Genomic DNA, 18,459 nt, shown 5'->3' on the forward strand with positions numbered 1-18,459 from the left:
GAATTTGGCAGTACTTCCAACTGGCATCACAAACGCAGACCACGTGTAACCACGCCAGCCCAGGACCTCCACATCAGGCTTCTTGACCTGAGGAATCATCTGAGACCAGCCACCCTGACAGCTGATGAAACTGTGGGTTTGCACGACGGAAGAATTTCTGCACAAACTGTCAGAAAACGTGTCAGGGAAGCTCGTCTGAATGCCTGTTGTCCTACCTGAAGTCGGTGGGCAAATGCTCACCTTTGATGGCTACTGGCATGCTGGAGAAGTTTGCTCTTCACGGATGAGGGTCCAACATAATGATGTCTTAGTCACTATATGTAATTATATGGTTATAGTCGTGGATAAGCGTACCTAAAACACAATATAATGTTTTTCCTACACATGTAGTTAATAATATACAGTGCCATTCATGCATTTGAGACTAGTCAGCGCTGTTAATTTATTTGCTTAGGGTTTTTAAAAAGTTAAATAAAACTGGGAAAACTGTATATTTTGGCTCTGTAGGCACCCTCTGAAAAGGAACACGTTTCTATTGGGGCAAATGTTTTTGAGAATGTTTATGTTGCCCATACATACAATTATCTGCTCTGTATTTCAGGTGAAGAGCACGGGTTTCGCGGTGATGTGTATTTTGCGCGCTTCCGTAACAACTGTAACTCGTGTGCACGTCTTTTGGCTCTGAGCGATCTTACACTGAACACCGGCTCCTTGGAACAGTTTTCAACAACACAATGTCTAAATTGGAGCAGATCATAGTTATTGAACCGCCGTATGATCTCAAATTTAAAGGTAAGATGAATACTGTCGGTGGCTAGCTACCACTTGTAGACGCTTTCGGCAGTGGATTAGCCAGCAAGCTAGCGAACGTTACCAGCTCCGTGGACCGGGGATGTGTTAGCTTCAACAACCCTATTGAAACCTCACGCATACCGCCGCCATTTTGAGATGGCAGCGAGGATTTATGGGCCTTTACCCAGTTAGCTACCAATAGAGCTAACTAGCTATCACTGTACAACATTTATCGTCAGCCGCGGAGGGCGTATGGTCTCTAGTTACCCTAGCTAGCTGACTTCTTACTGTGACATTGACACAGCTAACTACTGTAACGTTAGTTTGCTGTCAGTCACTCAGGGATCATTGATAGCTAGCTAACGTTAGCCTGAAATAATAGTCACTGACATGGTTGTTTGGCCAAGTAAGTACTATAACATTAACTAGCTAGATAGGTAAACTAACAAGCAACACATTCTGATTTGACTAGACCAGTCATGACATATACTATTATTTTCCCGGATTTATTTAACTAAGTTAGCTAGCTAGGGTGACACGGCTAAAATTGCAGTTGTTGATTGGAAATAGTAGTTAGCTAAAGGAAGCTGATTGACTGACCGCTCATATGCTAGCTAGCTATCCCACTCATTCACACTTTGCACTGTGTCCAGATAGTTAACGCATTGTTATGGTATTTTGTTGACCGCATCCCTAGTGCGTATCACATTGAGAGCGAGGTGTAGTTAACTATGTATTATCGTTGGCTATGTTTTTATGCCTTAAACTACATGTTTATCTGAGCCTAGCCAACGGTTAACACTATTGTGTTTAATGGGTCATTTTACTATATAGAAAATCATTTGCCATAACGTGTAACTAGTCTAAGTTGGTTGTCATTTCCGTCTGTGTGCATTGTACAGGTGACTCCATTGACCCTCAACACCATCTCCTTTCTCTCCAATGCAGGTCCCTTCACAGATGTAGTGACCACAAACCTCAAGCTCAAAAATCCCTCTGACCGAAAAGTATGCTTCAAAGTGAAGACGACGGCACCTCGCCGGTACTGTGTAAGGCCCAACAGCGGCATGATTGAGCCAGGAGCCACTGTCACTGTCTCTGGTAAGGCTTTTGCATTTGCAGACCTTTTTCACTGTGCTGCCACAACATCAAACAAGAACAAATTATATCATGTCACTATTTCCACTTTAATTAATTGTCTGACTTTGTGATTTATTTATTTTTTTAAACATTTTACCGTTATTTAACTAGGCAAGTGAGTTAATTAAGAACAAATTCTTATTTACAATGACGGCCTAGGAACAGTAGGTTAACTGCCTTGTTCAGGGGCAGAACAACAGATTTTTACCTTGTCAGCTCGGGGATTCGATGTAGCAACCTTTCGGTTACTGGCCCAACGCTCTAACCACTAGGCTACCTGCCGCTCCAAGTACAGACGAATCAGGCATGTAAATGTCAAATGCATGTATCAGTAGGCCTATATGTATGCATAGTCATGACCCCAGCTTTGACCCCATATCTTCTGTCTCAACAGTAATGCTGCAGCCCTTTGACTATGACCCCAATGAAAAAAGTAAACACAAATTCATGGTACAGACAATCTTTGCACCATCCACTGCTACAGACATGGATGCAGTGGTAAGTTTTCCTGTCCACATTACTACCAAATACATGTTGTGCTTTATGTTAGTCGATGTGTCATCAAAGGAAAACCTGCTTTTGATGATTTACAGGTTTCAGTACTGCAGGGATCATCAACTAGATTCAGTGGCTGGTCAGGGGGCTTGATCATAATTACAAATAATGAGTTTACTGTTGACCGCAAGAAGCCCAAACGGATATACTATTTGACTAAAACATAATCATTTCAAATCTTGTTTACATTTGACATATAATCACATACTGTATCTCTCTTATGCCTGGGAATACTTTGGAACAGATTTCCAAAAATTAAAATCACTTGGAGCTGATTTGCTGGTGTTTTTAGTCGTATGCCCCCCCCCCCCCCCCACGTGTTTTGTTTTAGCTCAGAATTTAGTGGGCCAAATAAAATAATTTGGTCTGCCAGTTGGAGAATCCTTTTTATGATTTGTTCAGCAGAGGGCAGCAAATGGCATATTACACAGATGTATCAGCATTTCCACATCCTAATGTCTATAGACTTGTAACTGGCCCTGTGATCAACTGATCAATCTGTGTTGTTCACCTTATCATCTACTTGTCAATCTCAACTTCTCCTTGTTGAATCTCCACAGTGGAAAGATGCAACGCCAGATGATTTCATGGACTCCAAGCTGAGATGTGTGTTCGAACTGCCCACTGACAACGATAAAATGGTAAGTAGTGTATAGTAGTAAAGGCTGGACTTTCCAAAGGAGTGGAAATTCTATCAGCTGCCATCAGGGGTTCTGGTGTTATATTTAAGCAATAAGGCACGAGGGGGTGTGATATATATATATATGGCCAATATACCACGACTAAGGGCTGTTCCTAAGCACGACGCAACGTGGAGTGCTAGGACACAGCCCTTAGCCGTGGTATATTGACCATATATTACAAACTCCCGAGGGGCGTTATTGCTATTATAAACTTGTTACCAACATAATTAAACCACTAAAAATACAGGTTTTGTCATACCCCTGGTATACGGTCTGATATACCACAGCTTTCAGCCAATCAGCATTCAGGGCTCAAATCACCCAGTTTATAATTGTTTGATATTATACCTCCAATGTTGTACTGTTGTCACGGCTACAGGTCAATGTTGTCTGTCAATGCATCTTTTTCACATTTTCTCCTAGATTCTACTTGGATTTCTCTCCCTCTCCTTGCCCTGTTACTGTTGGTTGTTCCTTTCTCTGCCTTTGCCTAGGTACAGTCATTTGATGGGTGCTAATGATATCATGGATTTTTGATGACTTGAAGTAAATAGCTGCTGTACTAACCAGCATTTCTACCTCAAACTTCCCCAAAGTCATATCTGAAATACTCACCGCTTGTAACAATTGAGATTTGAATGGAAGCTTGTTCCTAGTATGTGATAGGTCCGTTTTGTTTGTTTAACACAGTAAGAGTGTATAACCGTTTATAATACATTGAGTGTCGAATGTTCTACCCTACAATCCAAGCAACCACTAAACAACCTAAAGCTATATACATTATCTATTGGCATGCATGTGCGATAGCCTAGCGGTAGTGCCAGGGAGACCCGTGGTAGGGCCATGGGCAGACCCATCATCACCCCAGGGCCAGAGCAGACCCCCAAGCTCAGCACCAGGCACCTGGGCGACAGAGCAGCCTCCACCCCCGGAGAGTACCGCACCCCCGTGGGACACTGGCACCACCTGGCAGCCCACGACGCCAGCGACCTCCCGGAGTTCATGTCAGCACACAGCTCAGTGCGAGGCAGGGAGTGGCAGGTTTGTGGCAGGACAGGAAGTTGAAGTGCAGGTGTCGTTTACTCACTGTAGGCCAGAGGTGGGCAAACCTTTTGGCTGAAGGGCCTCACTAGGCTTTCAAAATTCAATGGAGGGCCGCACCGAATGTTTTTTTTTCTTTTCTCTTGTCAAAATCAATTTGCAGATTAGAGAAGGTCTGTTTTTAATATATATATATATATATATATATATATATATATATATATATATATATATATATAATTTAGAAATAATAATTATTTCTCATCTACCCAAAATAATTATTCCCCTGCTGTAGCTGGATGTAATTAGAATAGTAGTTTGAATGGAAATGTATTACCGCTTCATACTAATTAACACTTTTTTTTTATATATATAATAATAATTTCCATCGGCTCAACAGTTTCATGAAGTTTGGTCTACTCTAAAGCGTGTTGAGTTTGTGTGGTTGGAATGTACAGCAATGTCAGGAGGGAAACTAGCCTCTTGTTCACGTTTGTCTTTTCGCCACCTTTTTCCACTTCCCTTGCTTCCAGGATGATGTTGATGCAACCAAAGCTGCCCCCGTACTCAACTCCAACGCTGACGGCACGTCGGCGCCCAAGCCAATCAGCGCATCCATGGACGACTCTGAGATGAAGAAACTGATGGACGAGTGCAAGAGGATGCAGTATGATGTGGGCAAACTCTCAGACGAGAACAGACAACTCAAGGTATGGTCATAGGTTGTGTGATGTCTAAGATTGAGGTGGTATTAGGATATTGTTATATATTGGCGATATACGGTAATATATTGTGAAGACAATGTTCTTGTTAAGATGATATTGGCTTCGGCCTATGGCTGTGGTAGAGAAGCATGTGTGAAAGCCTTGGTGTTCTAACCTACTGTGTTTGTCCTCTCAGGACGAGGGCCTGAGGATGAGGAAGGCCCACCGGTCAGACAACATAGTCTCCAGCTCGGGCGCCACGATGAGCAAACAGCATTCTTCCAGTTCCCTCCCCTCGCTACTGGTCGTCATAGCAGCCATCTTCATCGGATTCTTCCTAGGGAAGTTTGTCTTGTAGGGGAGGAGCGAGAGAAAAGGAAAGTGAGCCGGCATGGGCTCGTTTGTCTCCAAGGGCCTGGCCGTAGCGCCAGCTCACGGCGTACGTACATATGTTCTGTGTACCCAATCATAAGCAGGCCTCGCCTTTTACAATCTCACATGGTTAGTACACATGGAAAAACAGAGGAATGAGCTTTCTCTTTTTTTTTCTTTTTTTTCTGATCTTTTTTGGGGTGAGGAATCAGGGGAGGGATGTTTGGGGGGAAATGTAAATTGTACATTTATCAGAGCATTGATAACAGGTGAGTCGGGGCACTGGGTTTGTGACCTTGGTTGAAATCGGAAGCAAAAAATAAATCTAAATGAGCTCTCTCTCTCTCTGTGGTTTTAATAAGAGTTGGAATGTTCCGTGTCTTGTCTGTTATTTTAATAATTTTAAGAAAATGGGATGAAGAAAAAGCCTTCCAAACAAAAGACTCTGCTACATGTTGCTGAAACATTCTCATTTTCACTGAATTCTTCAAATCTAGTTTTTTCTTGAGGTATGTGAAATGATACAGTATGCTGGGAATATAGGTGTCTCCTACGGACATTTCTTTCCTTTTCCCTACTGACATAAACACAATTATAAAAAATGAATTTTATTATTATTACAATTCTTTCTAGGTTTTTTTTTCCTTTACACAAATTCTATATCCCTTGTGAGGCAAAAAGGTCACCGTTCTTGCAGTCCTGTCCCAGTCCTGTCCCATGGTATTTAACATTGATGAAAAATAAATAAAATCTTTAACATTCTAGTGGCTTGTCATCTTTGTTAATCTTTTGTCTTTGAGGAAGAGCAAGGCTTAATTTTCTATTTGCTATCCTCCATTTTGTTAATTCCAAAATCTGTGATGAACATGCAGATGTCATTGAAGTGAGCTGCATGATACCACAGGCCAGGATTCAATCCGATTGCGCTTTGTCGACAATGCAGCTTTTAAAGGCAATCTTTGCATATGTCAGCTCATTTGGAAATGACCAAATAGGTCATTAAGGCCTATCAGCAGTTAAATCAATAACAAAGTCGTCGCCCATCTGTTATATCAAATGTATAGTTTTAACCATGTTTTGAGGCTATACAGACATTTACAATGTTTACAAATATTGGAGTTAAAGTTTATTCTGGGTTCTGATTGGGTATGACAGTCGAACTAAGCTCATGAGGCATTTATAAGTTATAGTCTTCAAGAATCAATGTGTATTGAGGGGCGCAGTGGTCTAAGGCACTGCACCTCAGTGCTAGAGGCATCACTACAGACCCTGGTTTGAATCCAGGCTGTATCACAACTGCCGTGACTGGGAGTCCCATAGGGCGGTGCACAATTAGCCCAGCGTCATTAGGGTTTGGCCGGGGTAGGCCGTCATTGTAAACAAGAATTTGTTCTTAACTGACTTGCCTAGTTAAATAAAATATATTATTCATTTATAAGTGCAAAAATGTATGTAGAAACTGTCGATCGCTGATTTAAATGGCACATTGTCGACAAATCACAATCAGATTGAATCACGGCCATAGACAACTTGTGTTGTGTTGGGCACACCATAGGAACAATGCATTTCTTATTGGACAAGTACAGTACTTCCCAGTTTCACTTCCTGTCAAAGCGTTTTATTCATTTGATGTCTACTGAACACGACTCCGAATAATAGAATGTAACAATTCAACATTGCAATCACATATGCTGTATTCAAAGAGTCTGAAAGTCCAATACACAGTCAATGAAGTGCTGCTCCACAACAACAATAACATTCAGCTACTCCTACCTGAGATGCAGAACGGAGATAGCAGCAATAAGCAGTAGTCTAACCATATCCACCATGCCACCACCTCTGTGTCTGCAGCAGCTACTCCACAGTCTTTGGAGCTTGTCAGTTTCCCTCCATTCTGCTTGCCCATGGCCAGCCCCTGCACACTGCACCAGGGGAGCCTGGTAGGAGGTGGCTGTCTTGTGGGGCTGGTTAGGGCTGGAGCCATCCGTGGGCCTCTGGCCGTTGAAGAGAAGGAGGCGGTTCGCATAGTCTCGCTCCATGCGGAAGAGTTCGTACTCGGTGTGGGGCAGCCGGATGCCCAGGGCAGCACAGCCATGGGTGGGGGTGACATCCTGCTCCAGGCCCTGGCGCCATGAGCCCTCTGTCCCGCACTCCTTGCCCTGGAAGACGTTGAGCAGGGAGGTGGTGGCCCGGTCCATTGGGGTCACCCTCACGTGGTCCACTGAAGACCAAGAGGGAAATAGTCAGGTTGGTTGTTATACACACTAATAATGGCATGATCATTAGCTGTGATCATTTATATACACTGAACAAAAATATAAACGCATCATGTAAAGTGCTGGTCCCATGTTTCATTACACAGGTGAACCTTGTGCTGGGGACAATAAAATGCCACTCTAAAATGTGCAGTTTTGTCACAACACAATGCCACAGATGTCTCAAGTTTTGAAGGGGCGTGCAATTGGCATGCTGACTACCATAAGCCACCTCCAATGTTGTTTTAGAGAATTTTGCAGTATGTCCAACTGGTCTCAGAACCGCAGACCACGTGTATGGGGTCATGTGGGCAAGCGGTTTGCTGATGTCAACGTTGTGAACAGAGTACCCCATGGTGGCGGTGGGGGTGTGGGCAGGCATAAGCTATGGACAACGAACACAATTGCATTTTATTGATGGAAATTTAAATGCACAGAGATACCGTGACGAGATCCTGAGGCCCATTGTCATGCCATTCATTTCAGCATGCTAATGCATGGCCCCATGTCACAAGGATGTGTACACAATTCATGGAAGCTGAAAATGCCCCCGTTTTTCCATGGCCTGCATACTCACCAGACATGTCACCCATTGAGCATGTTTGGGATGCTCTGGATCGACGTGTACGACAACGTGTTCCAGTTCCCACCAATATCCAGCAACTTCACATAGCCATTGAAGAGGAGTGGGACAACATACCACTGGCCACTATCAACAGCTTGATCAACGCTAAGTGAAGGAGATGTGTCACGCTGCATGAGGCAATGATGGATACTGACTGGTACTGACCAGATACTGACTGGTTTTCTGATCCTGTGAGCAACAGATGCATATCTGTATTCCCAGTCATGTGAAATCCATAGATTAGGACCTAATGAATTTATTTAAATAGACTGAGTTTTTAACACTAACTCAGTAAAATCTTAGAAATTGTTGCATGTTTTGTTTTATATTTTTGTTCCGTATATTTAGATTTATTGTGACAGTAACACCTACCTGTGAAGACAAACTCTGTCCCTCCCATTACCGTGGTGGATAGGACCGCGTGGCTGTAGTGACCCCGGGCGTACAGGCTGAACGTTGGCTGTCTGCACACTGGGTCGGCGTAATGCCAGTAGTGACCCTCCCAAGTGCAGTTGTGGTCGTGGAAAACAAAATGGCGGGTCAGGAAGAGAACCCCAGGGCGTACCTCGCAGCGCTGGCTCACCCATTGGCCCTCTAGTTTGACGGGCAGGTTGTCTTCGCAGGGCAGGATGGGAGGATGGTGCTCGTCCGCCCCGGCAACGACTCGGCAGACACTGCAGGTACGGTCATGGTTCTGTAATAGTGTTTCAGAATGTTACGTTTTCATATTGTGATTCAAAAGAAATTCACACACCTGCAAGAGACTAGATGCTGGAATGCATCTCATTTTGATGTTTAACACAAAAGTCTGAACTATATTTCAGATTTCTAAGCGGTTTAATGAGTCACAGCATGGTGATAAATATCATCACTGATGGTATCACTGAAATGTCAACAGACAACCAATCATGATGATGAAAAACACAAACGAGGCCATTCAAACTGTTGTTTGACTCTGACCCACCCGGCTAATAAAGGAGAAGCATGGCAAACTGTCTTCTCATATGCTACTTGGGAGTGTTCATGGCACCACTGCAAATCAGATACAATTTTATTTGTCACACGCGCCGAATACAACAGGTGTAGACCTTACAGTGAAATGCTTACTTACAAGCCCTTAACCAGTTTTAAGAAAATAGAGTTAAGAAAAGATTTACTAAAAAAGTAACACAATAAAATAACAATAGCCTCCGGTACCGAGTCAATGTGCGGAGGTACAGGTTAATCGAGATCATTAGTACATGAAGCAGTGGCGGTCAGTGCAGTTTATGATGAGGGAGGACAATTCATTTCCATTACAGCATATTGGATGATTGTCATTCATATTCCCATCACCCAGTTCAATGTAACAGCGATAGGTTTAGGCTACTACATGATACTCAAATTTTCCCTATACCCATCATGACGTTGCTACAACCTAGCCTATGAATGAAACGTTTGAGAGAAAATGTTGAGGTGACACACAGTGACACATTCAATACCGCCTTGCACACTCTTGCCTGCATCTAGCTCCAACAGTTGCAAATGATAGTTTCTATTGGACCAATTCAGGTATTTATCCCCGTTTCGTTTGCTTCTGTTTAAGAAACGTTTTTCAACAGAATTGGCGGAATGAATACACCCCTGATCACCCGTAAACACAGTTCACTTTCATAGCAGCCACTTTTTATTCCTTCTCACCTCTATGCACTCTCCTCCTCTCACCTTTTCCCTTTGTTTGTGGACCTCAATGCACAACACATGAGCTGTATGTGACCAGACAAAAAAAACTTTCAAACCATGTCATACCCGTTACACACAGCATACATCGTTGTCCCCATATTAGCTAAAGTATCGTGCTAGTCAACATAGATAATATAACTAATGTGTTAGTAAACCTGCTACAATCATGCAGTAACGTTAGTGTATAGTCAGTAAGCAGTTACACCGGCGGGCCCCAATTGCAATAAATGTATAAAACCAAAAGCTTATCTTGACTTGACTTGGAAGAGTTCCAGTGTTATGTTGGATAGTCATAGCTAGCTAGCTAACATAGCATCCCCCTGTTTGAGCCAGGTGTTTGAGTAGACTCGACTAGCCAGCTGCATTTGCTAGCTAAGTAAGTGAAACTAAAAGTGAAAAGAAATGACGAAATCTCTCTCTCTCGCCTCTCCTTCATTTTTGAAGAAATTAATTTGTTGAAAACTGTTCAACTATTGTCTTTCTCTCTCTTTGAGTCAACTACTCACCACATTTTATGCACTGCAGTGCTAGCTAGCTGTAGCTTATGCTTTCAGTACTAGATTCATTCTCTGATTCTTTGATTGGGTGGACAACATGTCAGTTCATGCTGCAAGAGCTCTGATAGGTTGGAGGACGTCCCCCAGAAGTTGTCATAATTACTGTGTAAGTCTATGGAAGGGGGTGAGAACCATGAGCCTCCTAGATTTTGTATTGGTCAATATACCAAGAGGAGGATGGAAGCTAGCTGTCCTCCGGCTACACCATGGTGCTACCCTACAGAGTGCTGTTGAGGCTACTGTAGACCTTCATTGCAAAACAGTGTGTTTCAATCAATTATTTGGTGACATTAATATATTTAGTATAGTTTTATCTAAAAAGGATAACTTTTTTAATGTTTTTTAATTTTGTTTTAATGAAATTCACTTAGAAGGATGGTCCTCCCCTTCCTCCTTGGAGGAGCCTCCACTGAAATGTAGGTAGGGGTAAAGTAACTATGCATAGATAATAAACAGATCATTTAACATGGGTCTGCCATCCTAGATTGATGGCAGGGATGAAAACAACCACCATAGGCAAAGAATCAAAAGCTTCTCTCTGGCCTGGAAAATGCACTCGGTGATGGGGCTACTACTCCTCTCTCTCTTCTCTGGATGGGGCTCTTTGAAAAGCAGTAGGTGCCGTCTGTGCCTTGGTCTCAAGTCCTTCGTTAAACAGTATCAGCCACAGGTGCGTGTTTCAAAAGGACATTGGTGGGGAATCCGGAGACACAGTTTAATAGACAAATAAAAGAAAAGGAGCTATTTTCACATCCAGAACATCAAAAATATCATCGTACGCTATGACTGCCTTTATGGTTTTGGATCCTTGTTTACACTCATTGGGTTGTGAGTACAATCTCGTAAATAAGCTCATCAAGCCCCTGTTATGTGTGGAGCCCTTTTGAGATTGCACTCAGGGTTTGAGCATCAGATTGACGTTATAGCTGAACGTGACTAACTCTATTCATTCAAGGCTGACTGTAACTCCACCACCAGTGCATGCATGAGTCACTTTCAACATCAATCGCCTCAGCTTTTAACCACAGCTCATTTACATTGACCTGACACTTTATAGGCTGGGAGTTGTTTGTATTAGTTTTTAAAAATACATGCTGGTAGATATATGGGTAAATGCTGGGGGGGGAGGGGGGGGGGGAGGGGGGGCATGAAAGGGACGAATCCTTTTGTGAGTGGGAGGAAAGGAGGGAGCTTCTGAACTGAAGGCCTGGTTCCATCTCTCTGGTCCGGCTCCAGTTTTATCCCTCTGTCCTTGATACAGCCTCAGGCACCAACACTACCACAGAGTAAGGGCAGGAATTCAGAAATTCAGAGCAGAGCATACTGTGCCACTCTTTGCTATTCTCTTTGAAGAGCGCCCGTGAAAAACCAACCAACGGATGATCACTGCAATCCATGGATCTTCTCTGCTGCTGGGTTTGCAGTTTGCACAATTCATATTCTCTCCCATTTCACATAACGTGTCTGTCGTTGTGTACAAAAACATACAGACAATACTGTGATTTTTCAAAGGAAATAGGAATACACAGGCCTGGAATATCACGTATCAATTAATGTACATGTGTGGTTTCATTGCTGCAACAGTTTGTCATCTTTAATACCCACAATACTTTTCAGTTGGTAGGGATTTGACAAACAGATTCACAGATACTTGAAAATGATACTATCTGCCCAAAAATCTAAAAGGATTCTCACTCATGGGGTCTCAGTATGTAAGTGATAATAAGGGGACTCTGACCATCGAAATATAGTAGAATAGATTAGAGCATAATATATATTATATATCTCTGTGTCTGACCTTGGTGTTCTGCAGTGGCGGCTGGTAGCTGGAGGGTGTGTGGTGGGTCCTCTGGGTGTGCTCAGTGTGGACGTCCCCCAGGAAGAGCTCCTCGGTGTGGTCATCAGGGAGCCAGACACCATGATGGCGGCGCCGCTCCACACGCACCAGCTGCAGCTCATTCATAGTGAAACCCAGCCTATGGGCACAGTCCCTCCCCTGCTCCTCCTCACTCCACAGGTCATAGCTGACGTGGGGCTCCCAGGCCACCCACTTTCCTCCTCCATCTAGGGACGGACGTCCACAGCTGGGCTTGAGCCACTGGCTGAGGTCCATGGCTGCCTCGGGGCTGTGGAACACAACCTGGACGCTGTGAAGCTGATAGTCGGCCTCGGTGCCTCCGCGGACCACCCAGGAGGCCTGGCGCAGGTACAGCTTGCCCCGGGCAAGGAGGGTGTATGTGGGGGAGGAGCAGCGGTTGTCCCGGTAGTGGAACTGGAGGAAAACATTCATGAAATTGGGTTAGTCAAATTATTTGTTATTTCGGAATTATGCAGTGAGTCTGGTGGGTAACTGGAGTCGACCCCCCCACCTTTAATTGCACCAGTTGATTCAACACCTAAGACTTTACACTGAGAAGTCTGAAGCTGAACCTGTTGTTGTGCCAAGTAGGCTTACATACAGAACAGTGCTATTATCCTGTCTCGTGTAGTGAGTGACCTTAACCCAGAGGGTGTTCTTTAATGGAAGCCTCTCCAACATAATCCAGGTAGAATCAGGCATTTCCCAGGGCAGCTGTCTAGACCACTTACTTTTTTCAATCTTTACTAATTTTATTAAAAAAATTTACCTTTATTTAACCAGGTAGGCCAGTCGAGAACAAGTTCTCATTTACAACTGCGACCTGGCCAAGATAAAGCAAAGCAGTGCGACACAAACAACAATACAGAGTTACACATGGAATAAACAAACGTACAGTCAATAACACAATAGAAAATATCTATATACAGTGTCTGCAAATGAGGTAAGATTAAGGCAATAAATAAATGACATGCCACTGACTTAAAGTGGCATGAGTAAAGCCAGTGTGTCTATGTATGCGGATGGATGACTCAACACTATACACGTCAGCTACTACAGCGAGTGAAATCACTTCTTAACAAAGAGCTGGAGTCAGTTTCAGAATGGGTGGAAAGAAATAATTTAGTCCTAAATATTTCAAAACTAAAAGCATTGTATTTGGGACAAATCATTCACTAAACCTTCACTAAATCTTGGAATTGAGCAAGTTGAGGTGACTAAACTGCTTGGAGTAACCCTGGATTGTAAACTGTCATGGTCAAAACACATTGATGCAACAGTAGCTAAGATGGGGAGAAGTCTGGCCAAAATAAAGCACTGCTCTGCCTTCTTAACAACACTATTAACAAGGAAGGTCCTACAGGCCCTAGTTTTGTCTCACCTAGACTAATGTCCAGTCGTGTGATCAAGTGCCACATGGAGGGACTTAGGAAATTTACAATTGGCTCAGAACAGGGCAGCACGGCTGGCCCTTAAATGTACACGGAGAGCTAACATTAATAATATGCATGTCAATCTCTCAAGGCTCAAAGTAGAGGAGAGATTGACTTCATCACTACTGTTTTTGTAAGAAGTATTGACATGCTGAATGCACCGAGCTGTTTGTTTAAACTCGGACACCCATGCATACCACACAAGACATGCAACCAGAGGTCTCTTCACAATCCCCAAGTCCAGAACAGACTACGGGAGGCGTACAGTACTACATAAAGCCATGAATACATGGAACTCTATTCCACGTCATGTAAATGATGCAAGCAGTAGAATCCGATTTAAAAAACAGATACAAATAAATATTATGCAACAACGGGGACTGTGACGAGACACACACAGGCACAGACACACGCATACACATGCTAACAAACACACACTGTACACACACATACTGTACACATGGATTTTGTATTGTGGATATGTGGTAGTAGAGTAGAGACCTGAGGGCACACACTTAACGTATTATGAAATGTATTGTCATGTAATATGTTTAAAAAAAAAATTGTCATGTAATATTTGTAATTGCATATAACTGCTTTAATGTTGCTTGACCCCAGGAAGAGTAGCTGTTGCCTTCGCAGGAACTAATGGGGATCCTTAATAAATACAAAACCCAACGCCTAGCAACCTCCGCAAGAAGTTCAGATATCTTAAAATAAGGTAAATAAAGGTGAAATAAAAATGTAAAATATATTGGAATACCAGCTGAAGTGTCTACAGCTGCAAGGTCCTGTGTTCAAGCTCCAGTCAGGACTACCCTTTGACATCGCTACAGTATATTGACTATACATTCTTACAATTCTGTACTTAATAAGGGTTCATAAACAAACAGTTTAATTGCGCATGTTACACATTATATTACCTGGTGGATACCCAGTGGCCTGTGATGTTGTGGGGCATATGCACTGAGATCTGGCCTCCACTTTGGAGATGTTTGAGCATGTACTGACACTGAAATTCCACAATAGCAGCGTGCTGATGCTGCTGCCCATGTTTCCTCCCCAAGGTCCCGACACTGGCTCTTATGTCTGAGTGAAGCAGAGAGCCATGACAAAGTGGAGAAAGAGTGATGTTATTATAAACTTTTCCATGAGTTAGACATTTTTTTATTATAAATGCTTGCGTAGCATACTACACATTTATGAAAAGTTTACTATACAAACATGGCAATAGAGTGCATGCATTGCTAAAGATCTATTACTCAATTCTCAAATATAACAATTATGTGTTGTTCATAATTACATTTTCAAATAATAGGTAGGCTACATATAAATTAACATTAAAGGCTATCGCCCAATATAGATACGGAATAAACAATATTTAGGCTACATCACTAGTAAATACTTACACCTGAATGTTCCAAACTCACCATTGAAAAGAACAGCAGTAGAGACAATCCATTTTATCAGTAACATTGTTAGTCTTGACTGAGACGACACCTTTTTAATTTATTAGCTAAGAACCACTCCTATGTCCATTAACACGTATTATTCATTATCAGTTGCCTTTCTTCTCATTGTTCCTTTCATCACCAACCGTTCACTGCAGAATAATAAAATACATCGCAGAACACTCCGATGTCAATCATTCCCAGAAACGTGACTTGATGCGCTGATACGAGTTTATTTCATAATATACTAATAAAGTCGTTGTTCAATGTGACTCATAGAGCAACTTTGTAATTTATTTTGTTATAGGTTTCCTCTATCCGACTTTTTCGAAATGATTTTCAATTGGACGAACATCTCGCTCTGTCGCCTGTCTGTGTCATAGTTGACAGCACACAACAAGTCCTGTTTTCTTTCGTAGGAGGGCACTCGTGCTGTGACTCAGTGCCCCCCCCAACAAACCGATGAGTCAAACCCTATTCTGAACATGATCAAAGTCAACTCCCGGACGAGACAAAATAACCAGCTATAGTATAAGTGCAGCTAGGTCTGCACACACAACAGTGTGCCACTGACAAAAGGCGATTTACACTTTCTTTCTGCTTTGCGATCAAATTTCAGACCACCACCGTTATAAATTATTATTAATGTAAAATATTACACATTCAAAGAAATACATGTTCAGGGTATTGCCATACATGAATCCACTGTACAGTGATACAACACACACATCATACAATATCTACATTTTACATCAGGCTATAGCAACATAAATGCATTTACTATATACATTGAAATCTCATGGGTTATGAATAATTTGGTGGAATATAAATATGCCTTGCAGTTGAGTAGTGAGACAGATATCTGTCAGCGCGTGGTCAAAAATTCCCTCTCACTCCAATCTAACTGCATTTCCTCAGTGACAGCTACATGAATTATGTATCCGTTTGGTTGAATCTAAACATACAAGAAGCCTGCAGTATGAAATCCTGCTCCTGAAGTCAATAGCAAAGTCGAATGAGACACCCAAACTTTTTATTCTAACGTTGTGATGTCCAGTAGCAAGATTCTGAAAATGGACTACTCTTTCTTTCTTAGTTACTGTACAGTCTGTCTTGTATTGCAGTAAGATAATCAATTCATGCACTGAGAGAATATATTATTTGATACATTGTATCCAGACACATCTATAAAAATCCATAATCTATTTATCAATGTAAACAATATATTGTCGGTTCTAAGTAATTATATTTACAATGTCGCTACCATCATTACGGCCAACTTCAGAGTCCTTATATTCTGATATTCATCTTCCAAGTCATAGAAGGTCTCACCTTGGTGTGTGTTCTGTGTTCTGTGTTCTGTGTTGTGTGTTGTGTGTTGTGTGTTGTGTGTTGTGTGTTGTGTGTTCTGTGTTCTGTGTTCTGTGTTGTGTGTTGTGTGTTGTGTGTTCTGTGTTGTGTGTGTTGTGTGTTGTGTGTTGTGTGTTCTGTGTTCTGTGTTGTGTGTGTTCTGTGTTGTGTGTTGTGTGTTGTGTGTTGTGTGTTGTGTGTTGTGTGTTGTGTGTTCTGTGTTGTGTGTTCTGTGCTGTGTGTGTGTGTTCTGTGTTCTGTGTTCTGTGTTCTGTGTTCTGTGCTGTGTGTTGTGTGTTGTGTGTTGTGTGTTGTGTGTTGTGTGTTGTGTGTTGTGTGTTGTGTGTTGTGTGTTGTGTGTTCTGTGTTCTGTGTTCTGTGTTCTGTGTTCTGTGTTGTGTGTTGTGTGTTGTGTGTTGTGTGTTGTGTGTTGTGTGTTCTGTGTTCTGTGTTGTGTGTTTGTGTGTTGTGTGTTGTGTGTTCTGTGTTGTGTGTTCTGTGTTCTGTGTTGTGTGTGTTGTGTGTTGTGTGTTGTGTGTTCTGTGTTGTGTGTTGTGTGTTGTGTGTGTGTGTTGTGTGTTCTGTGTTCTGTGTTCTGTGCTGTGTGTTGTGTGTTCTGTGCTGTGTGTTGTGTGTTGTGTGTTGTGTGTTCTGTGCTGTGTGTTCTGTGTTGTGTGTTGTGTGTTCTGTGCTGTGTGTGTGTGTGTGTTGTGTGTGTGTGTATGTGTGTATGTGTGTGCAGGAGTGAGAGTCTACTCCTTGTGGTCACAGGCTGTCTGCCAGCCTACTAGCAGCCTAGCACTGGCTCACCCAACCCATCTAGGGAACCTGAGTGTATTTAACAAGACCAAAATATACTTACTAAGGGCATTTGTGTTGCTTAATCAAACATGCTTGCGTTGGATGCCCTTTTGATGCTCAGAGGGGCAAAAATGCAACCTGAGAAAGTAGAAAAATAATATTTCATGTCCATGAATGGGCATGTCTTGAATGAGTACTTAGTATTGCAATTGATGAAGGCATTGAAAGGTTCTGATATCAAATCTCACTTTGTAGTGTAATCAAGGAGATATGAATGTTTCCTCAATGTCAATGTCTGGACAAAGAGCTGTTGAAGTTAGTCAACATGCTATAAAGTACATGTATTTAAACTTGACACCAATCACTGACTGACATCCTGTCACACCTTCTCCATCCCCCCATCCCTTCCCTCCATACATGTTGATACATTTTAACCAATGTTTTAACTTGTTTCAGTGAAACAAGGATTTGTGAAATAGCACTACCTGTTTCCCAATGTTGACTGTCAGGTGCTAAGCTGTGCTTTAGAACTATAACATAAAAGCACTCCTACATGCACTTTGTGACAGTTTCCCGGTACTGGACACAGAATAATCTCGGACTAAAAGACATGTTTAATGGAGATCCTCCATTGAAGGACCAGAGTATGAATGAGGGAGTGTCTGTGAGGAGATGAAAAGAGCAGCTGTGTCTGTGGTCTTAGCTGTGTCTGTGGTCCTCTACAGGGCTCCTCTCCTGCTCAGGGAGGTCTGGAGGCCGATTAGGGATGGAATCCTTCTGGCCTTTGTCGCCGGGGGTGACAGTGTAACGGATGTGAAATGGCTAGCTAGTTAGCGGGTACGCGCTACTAGCTTTTCAATCAGTTACGTCACTTGCTCTGAAACCTAGAAGTAGTGTTGCACCTTGCTCTGCAAGGGCCGCGGCTTTTGTGGAGCGATGGGTAACGACGCTCAGTGGGTGACTGTTGTTGATGTGTGCAGAAGGTCCCTGGTTCGCGCCCGTGTCGGGGCGAGGGGACGGTTTAAAGTTATACTGTTACAACAGGACCCAGAGGTCAAGGGTTAGCGGGCCCTTACAGAAGGGAATCAGCTGACCTCATCTTCACTCAGGCCCTTTGAGA

At 42.7% G+C, this 18,459-nt stretch overlaps 2 protein-coding genes across 3 annotated transcripts; one reads left to right on the forward strand and one right to left on the reverse strand.

The window, feature by feature from the left end:
• Positions 1 to 594: 594 nt before the first annotated feature.
• On the forward strand, positions 595 to 6,051 carry LOC139583353 (vesicle-associated membrane protein-associated protein A-like). Of its 2 annotated transcripts, none has more exons than XM_071414325.1 (6): positions 595 to 792; positions 1,741 to 1,893; positions 2,327 to 2,430; positions 3,048 to 3,128; positions 4,745 to 4,921; positions 5,112 to 6,051. In XM_071414325.1, exons 1-6 carry the CDS (start codon positions 735 to 737, stop codon positions 5,271 to 5,273), a joined length of 735 nt encoding a protein of 244 aa, XP_071270426.1. In that variant the 5' UTR covers positions 595 to 734; the 3' UTR covers positions 5,274 to 6,051. The 2 variants fall into 2 exon arrangements, with proteins under 2 accessions (XP_071270426.1, XP_071270427.1); XM_071414326.1 differs by lacking the exon at positions 595 to 792 and adding an exon at positions 860 to 1,198.
• Positions 5,640 to 13,437, reverse strand: LOC139583350 (protein APCDD1-like). Its single transcript, XM_071414321.1, has 3 exons — positions 12,245 to 13,437; positions 8,540 to 8,861; positions 5,640 to 7,508 (listed from the first exon to the last, which is right to left on the reverse strand). Exons 1-3 carry the CDS (start codon positions 12,734 to 12,736, stop codon positions 7,057 to 7,059), a joined length of 1,266 nt encoding a protein of 421 aa, XP_071270422.1. The 5' UTR covers positions 12,737 to 13,437; the 3' UTR covers positions 5,640 to 7,056.
• Between the last annotated feature and the right edge of the window lie 5,022 nt (positions 13,438 to 18,459).

The sequence above is a fragment of the Salvelinus alpinus genome, chromosome 8 (assembly GCF_045679555.1).
Source record: "Salvelinus alpinus chromosome 8, SLU_Salpinus.1, whole genome shotgun sequence".
Lineage (NCBI taxonomy): Eukaryota > Metazoa > Chordata > Actinopteri > Salmoniformes > Salmonidae > Salvelinus > Salvelinus alpinus.

Coding starts and splice junctions, on each gene's coding strand:
- LOC139583350 (XM_071414321.1), bottom strand. CDS start 12,736: ATGAATGTTTTCCTCCAGTTCCACTACCGGGACAACCGCTGCTCCTCC. Junction 8,862..12,244: donor CGCCACTGCAGAACACCAAG/GTCAGACACAGA, acceptor ACACTATTACAG/AACCATGACCGTACCTGCAG. Junction 7,509..8,539: donor GACAGAGTTTGTCTTCACAG/GTAGGTGTTACT, acceptor CTTGGTCTTCAG/TGGACCACGTGAGGGTGACC.
- LOC139583353 (XM_071414325.1), top strand. CDS start 735: ATGTCTAAATTGGAGCAGATCATAGTTATTGAACCGCCGTATGATCTC. Junction 793..1,740: donor GTATGATCTCAAATTTAAAG/GTAAGATGAATA, acceptor TCTCCAATGCAG/GTCCCTTCACAGATGTAGTG. Junction 2,431..3,047: donor CTACAGACATGGATGCAGTG/GTAAGTTTTCCT, acceptor GAATCTCCACAG/TGGAAAGATGCAACGCCAGA.